At 53.9% G+C, this 7,054-nt stretch overlaps 1 protein-coding gene across 1 annotated transcript in view; it reads left to right on the forward strand.

Annotated features, from left to right (window-relative positions):
* Positions 1-4: 4 nt before the first annotated feature.
* Positions 5-7,054, forward strand: part of RILPL1 (Rab interacting lysosomal protein like 1) — a gene marked incomplete at its 5' end in the record, with an annotated part of 50,085 nt that continues 43,035 nt past the window's right edge. The window contains one exon of the mRNA XM_006149337.2: positions 5-322. Coding sequence (XP_006149399.2) covers positions 5-322 — 318 coding nt within the window. The remainder of the gene's footprint in view (positions 323-7,054) is intronic.

Below are 7,054 nucleotides of genomic sequence, written 5' to 3' on the forward strand. Positions count from 1 at the left end.
GGGCGGGGGGGCCAGGGAGGAGGAGCGGGGGTCGGCGCTGGCGGCCGAGTCGGCGCTGGAGAAGAACGTGGCGGAGCTGACGGTCATGGACGTGTACGACATCGCGTCGCTGGTGGGCCACGAGTTCGAGCGGGTCATCGACCAGCACGGCTGCGAGGCCATCGCGCGCCTCATGCCCAAGGTCGTGCGCGTCCTGGAGATCCTGGAGGTGCTGGTCAGCCGCCACCACGTCGCGCCCGAGCTGGACGAGCTGCGCCTGGAGCTGGACCGTCTGCGCCTGGAGAGGATGGACCGCATCGAGAAGGAGCGCAAGCACCAGAAGGTGGGCAGGGGCCTCAGTCTGCCCAGCCGGGCAGTGGGGCTGCCGGGACGCAGGGACCCTTCAGCTTCGGGCAGCTGTGCATGTGCGCGCGTGTGTGTACAGGAACTAGACTGGAGGGGACTGGACTGGAGGGGGAGGGAGGCCGCTGTCCTCCTTGCCTAGCATAAGATCAGTTCTGCGGTCACACCTGAGTTCCAGTCCCCTTTACCATCTAATAGCTGTGTGACTTCGGGTCGGTTGCTTAACCTCTCTGTGCTTTATTTCTTCACCTGTCAAATGGTGACTGTGGTAACCCTTCCCCTGGAGGAGTCAGATGGAGTGATACAGGTAAAGGGCTGAGATACTATTTTCTAGAAACTCAAAATGCCCCTGCCCTTCAGTGTCACCCAGAAAGAACTTTCTTCCCTGGAGTCCCCTAGTTATTAACCTGTGCCCTGCCATGTCGCCTTTCACCCTCACAGACATCTGTGAGGTAGGGGTTGTCTTCGTTCCACAGATGAAGACACCGAGGGTCCAAGTGGAGAGCGGGACTGTCCCGAGTTAGTGGTAGGAGAGTCCCAGCTGCAGTGGAGGTCACTGTGGTGTCTCCTCCCACCTTTTGGACCGAGGTGGAGGGGATCTGGGGGCAGGATCAAGGCTAAGCTCGTTCCCTGAGAGCCAGTGTCTCCGAATCAGACCTCCCTCCCTGGCCGCGAGTGCAGAGGAAGTGCCTGGGGAAAAGGAAGCGGGAGACCTGTGGTTTCCTGCTCTAACCTCAGCCCAGGGCCTCTCCAGGCCGCCCTCCAGTCTGGGAATGGGAGGAACCACCTTTCCTAGGGGAATCAGGGTGCTGAGCCGCTTCTGGCTTGCTGTGTGGCCTCAGGAACTACACCTGGCCTCTCTGAACCTACTGTGTGCTTTGCTGGATCTGCGTGTGGCGAGGAAAGCGGCCTCAACAAGGTCTGCAGCCTTGGTGGAGGGGTCGGCGCGGGGAAGAACTCCGCTGCCACATCTGACCATGCTCGCCCTCCGAGGGCCCCGAGCTCTGGGGTCGGGAAGGAAACTCCAGCTCCCAGGAGCCCTGCAGCATTTCCAAGGTCACACTGGGGGCTGGAAAGTGCACCCCTCCTGTGAATAACTCAAGATTCTGGGCAGGGCCTTGGGAGGCAGCCAGCCTGTTGTCACACCCAGCACTCGCAGGCTGTGTGATGTTGAGCTAAGCACCCAGCCTCTCTGTGCCTTGACTTCTGCAGTTGTAATAGGTTAATAATTGCGCCCACCTTGTAGGATTGTGATGAGCATTGAAGGAGTTAAAACAGATGACGTGCCCAGGACAGGGCCCGCAGGCGGCATGGAGGGTAAGGTGCTGGATCCCGCGTGGCCTGCGGCATAGCGCATGGACTGGCAGTTCAAAACACATGTAGGGCGCGTGTTTGTGTGAGAAGAGAGTGGGGAAGGGATTGCCGTGTAGCTGTACCCCTGGGGTGCTTTCTCTCCCCGCTCCACTCTCTGCCTCTCTGTCCAGTGCACACATCGTATCATGAATAAGTAAATAAGTAAATAAATAAGTGAAGTTTAAAATAATTAAAAAAAAAAAAAAAAGCTCAGGACAGAGCCTGCCCATACCAAGGACTTGGTAGCCATGAACTGCTGTCTGTTAGTTATTTTAGTCGCAGGGGACTGCACCCCCAGGGTCTCGCCCTGCCATGATTTCCCTACCCTTCCCTCCAGCTCTGTAGGATGTCGGGGCCCACAAGCGCACCAGCCTGTTTTCAGGCCGGCCCAGGGATCTGAACCCACGGCTGGCCACGTGGCTCCCAGCACTTCAGTTCAGCTGGCTATCAATTACACACAGGCTGGGCCATAGGTCTGGTTCTTGTTTTTAGGCCTGGAGAGGACTCCCCGAGGTGCTCACATGCCAATACGGGGGACCCCGCTGCAGACACCTCCCCTGCTACTGCCGGTGCTGCTTTAGAAATCCTCCCATGCGGCTGCCTGCTGTTAACAGGGCGAAGGGCTTAGCCCAGGTCGCACTGAGCGCCGGCACCAAGTCCCCAGACCTGGCTCTTTCTGCTGTGGCTGGGCAGGGAGACACCCTTGGGAGCCACGGGAGGCCACGAGGCCTGAAGTCAGATGAAATCCGCAGCCAGCTGCACCTGTTGCTTCTGGAGCCCCGTCAGCCAGGAAGTAAACACCCACGTGCCCCCTGCTCCCAGGGCTTGTTGGTCAACAGTGAGGGTGATCTCTCAGCAGGTGGAGGTCAAAACCCTTCCCAGGCCAGCCCCAGGCCTCTCCGCTCTCCCTCCTTGGGATCCAGAGGGCTTCTCTAGGTTTCTTTTTCCTGAAGCCTTTAAGTCTCTGTGCGGTAACATTTCCACAGCATTATTTATTTATTTATTTATTTTTGCTATAGAGTAGGTGCACTTGTCAGAGAGAGACAGAGAGAGAGAAAAAAAATGAGAAAGCACCCCTAGGGAGGATGGCTACACTGCAGTCCTTTCTCCGCCATTCTCTGCGGATTTGGGACACACACACACACACACACACACACACACACACACACACACCCCTGGTGTGTCAAGCTGCTGGGTCCAGGATTCGAACCGCCACAGTCAGCCATATGGGATCCAGCCATCTTATCCACCATGCTGCCAGCTGGCCCTCTACAGAAATCTTAGCATGCCCTTAGTCCAGTCTGCTGGTCCTTCCTCCCTTTCTTCCCTCTCTCTCTGTCACTCGTTCCAGGAACATGGCTCCTGTGTGCCCTTCTCCTGCTCCACCTCCTCCACTGAGCTGCAGCAGCCCTGCCCACCACTCAGACCCGGCCGCACACTTACCGTGTCTGTCTCCCTGCTCAGTCCGCAGCCCCGCCGATGGGACATGCACAGCCTGCAAAGTGCTGACATGGGCGGTGGCGTGACACGGGCAGTGCCGAGCAAAGCGAAGCTCTGTGCTCAGCTCAGGCAGCAGGAGAGTAACAGGGAAGACGGGACATGGGCAGACTGGCGAGCAGCGGCTGGAGACACGAGCCACGTGACATAAATGCACGTCACTCGCGTCTCTACTCAACAGAGCTGTCTCCTGAGCACCTACTGTGTGCCAGGTGCTGTCCAGCACCGGGGAGACTGCAGTGGCCACGACGGATGGCCACGTGACATAAATGCACGTCACTCGCGTCTCTACTCAACAGAGCTGTCTCCTGAGCACCTACTGTGTGCCAGGTGCTGTCCAGCACCGGGGAGACTGCAGTGGCCACGACGGATGGCAGCCTCAGCGGGGGCCTTGCCCTGCCGCGCCGTCCCTTGCTTAGTCTGGAAAGTCCAGAGGCGTAGACCTACAGCTTGGCCAATGGCAACACAGAGGATGGTGCCTGCAGGGAGCGAGCGAGCAGCTTGCTCTTAGAGCAGCTAGGACTCATTCATCTCAAGGGACGTCATTAGTTTATTCTTGAGAGTGTCACCTCCACACTGCTGTCACCATGATCCCCTCACCTCCCACTAGGCCTCACTACCTCCCAACGCCAAATTCCCAAACATAAAACTTTGGGGGACAAACCATCATCCAAACATAACACCATCGAAGTACATGGTGGGCCAGCTGGTGGTGTGGAAGTTAGGCAGCTGGATCCCACATGCCAACCATGTGTTCAAATCCCAGATCCAGTGGCTAGAAAAACATGCCGGGCACATGAACGCGTGTGCCCGGATTCCCGAAAGGAAAAGGGGAGAAGGGATTGCTGTATGACCAGCCCCCATGGGAAGTGCTTTCTTGCTTTCCCTCTCCCTCTCTTTCTCTCTTTCTCTCTGTCTCAGCGAGCACATGTGTCTTCTGCAAAAATAAAAAGAAACGAAACAATGTCTTCTAAAACCCAGTAAATCCAAAACGCTTCAATTTCATGAACTAGTTGATGCCAACAGCTGTCACTGAGATGTTTTGCCCTGTCCCCACGGTGTCTCCAGACTCCACCCGGCCCTGCACGACCCAGGTGCGTGTCCCCATGCGTCTGACCCTTCCTGCCCGTCTCACCTCAGACCAGCTATGCAAGTGCCCTTGGGCACGGACCCCGTGGGCCAGTGGCTGCTCTGCAGGGCAGTGCGGTTTAATGTGAGGAGAAGTTTGGTTTTTTTCTAATTTAAATTCTGCCAGAAGGAGCATGCACCCACCAGAGAGACAGGGAGAGAGGGAACGTGAGAAGTCACCCTCCCAGTGGTGATGTCCACACCAGTCCTTTATCCATCATTCTCCTCTCAGGATTTTGGGCGTGCACATGCACCCAGTGTGATTTTCAAACTGCCGGGTCCAGGATTCTAACCATGCAGTTGGCTGTGTGGGATCCATCCACCTTAACTTCCATACACCATCTGCTGGCCCCATGAAGAGGTGGATTTTTAAAAGAATCAGCTTGTCAGGATCAGCCGATGGTGTAATGGTTATGTCGCTGGACTCTCATGTAGTCGACTGCACTTCAAGTCCCGGACCCGGTGGCTTAAAATTCATGCCAGGTGCGTGTGTGTGCATGCCCAAAATCCCAAGAGGAGAATGGAAGAGAAGGGATTGCAGCACGGCCATCCCCCTTGGGGGGTGATTTTTCACTTTCTATCTCTGTCTCTCCAGTGAGTGCAAGCAACCCACAGCAACTCTTTTTAAAAAAATCAGCTTTGCCATAACTTCCATGAATAAAATAAAACAGGGAAAAGAGACTGGCTGGTGAGGGGTCTAGTAGGTGGGTAGTCAGGAAGGCTTCCCTGAGGAGGTGACGTCTGAGCTGAGATCTGAGTGTAGGAACCAGCTACAGAGCTATCTGGGCAAGAAGCGTTTTAGAGAGAAGGCACAGCTAGTGCAAAGGTTAGACCACTGTGTCTGGGGCAGAGTGAGTGAGGAAGAGGCTGAGGGTGAGGACAGCAAGGGCTGGGCCTTGGAAACTGGGGGTTGAAGGCTGTCAGTGCTGAGAGAAGGCAAAGGAGGTGACCGGCTGGGCTGACTCCTGGAGAGCCGACCGAGCTGGGATGGAGGTCGTATTGAATTCCCCGTGTCCGCTCAGAGCCGAGAAGCAACCGAGAAGCCGCCCTGCTAGCGCTGACTTTATTCAAGAGAGAAGGGGAAAGACCCGAGAGGCAAGTCCTTATTCATTCCTATGGCTTCTAGAAGAAATTGCCCAAACTTACAGGCTCAAAATAGCAGACGGTGGGCCAGCAAGTGGCATGGTGGTTAAAGGCGCTGGATTCCCACAGGGCTGACCACGGTTCAAGTCTCGGACCTGGTGGCTTGCTTTCTCACTTCCTCTCTCTCTCTCTGTCTCTCTCTGATCAAACTGAAAAATAATAATAATAATAATAATAATAAATAAAGTTAAATAAAATAATTCTTTAAAAAAGATGAAAAAAATAGCAGACGTTTATGAAGGATACTGAATGATAAACTATTATAGGAAATATTACTAGGGAAAAACTGTTGCATGGATTTCAAAACTTTTTTACACCTTGATAGCCTTGCACTTTAATTCCTTTCCCCACCAAGGTATCGAAGTCCCTTTGTATGTGGATACAATGTAACACAGTATTTTAAGGATACCTATGGATGTTCTCAGCAGGTTAGGGCTGACTCCATGGCAAAGTTGTAGGATGTTGCTCAGGAGAAGCCCCATCCCACATGGCCACTGTGGTTTGAATCTCAGCCTGAGACTTGTTAGGCGTTCATGTGAGGGCCCAAGATTCGAAGGGCTGGAGGGCTGGAGGAAGGTTTTGCTGCGTGACCGGAGTCTGTGCAGGGTGCTTCTCTGTCTCTCATTGTGTGTACACGTGCCCTCTATCATGAATAAAGAAAAAATATTTAACGACAAGAAATAATGTGGAGGGACCAGCAGATGCCATAATAGTTAGGTTGCTGGACTCCCACAAGGCCAACCACGGTTCAAGTTCTGGAGCTGGTGGCTTGAGATTCCAGGCACAGGTGTGTGCAATAAAGTTAACCCAGTTGCTGAATGGAGGAGAAGGGACTGTGGCATGGCCATTCCTCCTGGGGGGTGATTTCTCGCTTTCTGTCTCTCTGTCTCTCTATTTCTCCAGCAAGCACAAACATCTCTAAATAATAATAATGATAATGTGGATATGGGCCAGCAGGTAACGTGGTGGGTAAGGCGCTGGATTCCCACATGGCCAGCCATGGTTGGAGTCCGAGATCCACTGGCTTGAGCATCACACCAGTGTTTGCCCAAAACCCAGGAGAAGAATGGAAGAGAAAGCACTGGTGTGGCCACCGCTGGGGAGTGGTTTCTCATTTTCCTTCACATTGTCTCTCTCTCCAGCAAGCTCACGTGCCTTAAGACAAAAACCTTTAAAAAAGAAAAGTGGACACAGTTCTGGAGGTCTGAAGTCAGCAATGGATGGCACTGGCTTAAAACCCAGGGGTTCGGGGGCCAGCAGGTGGCGTGGTGCTAAGGATGCTGGACACTCCCATGGTTGACTGTGGATCGAGTCGTGGACCTGGTGGCTTGATGTTTTTACTTTCTCTCTCTGTGTTTCTCTCTGGTCAAATAAAATAAATGAATGAATAAATTAAATAAACAATTCTTAAAAAAAAAAAGAATTGTTTATTTAATTGAAAAAAATCAAACAACCCAAGGGTCAGGAAGGCTCTGCTCCCTCCGGAACCTCTGGAGGAGACTCTGTTTCCTTGCCTTGCCCAGCTTCTGGACGCCGTCTGCTCTCCTTGGTGTGCACCTGTCCCCTAGCCTCGAAGCCAGCCGGGGGGGGT

This window comes from Tupaia chinensis, unplaced genomic scaffold, assembly GCF_000334495.1.
Source record: "Tupaia chinensis unplaced genomic scaffold, TupChi_1.0 Scaffold000258_1, whole genome shotgun sequence".
In the NCBI taxonomy this organism is placed as follows: domain Eukaryota; kingdom Metazoa; phylum Chordata; class Mammalia; order Scandentia; family Tupaiidae; genus Tupaia; species Tupaia belangeri.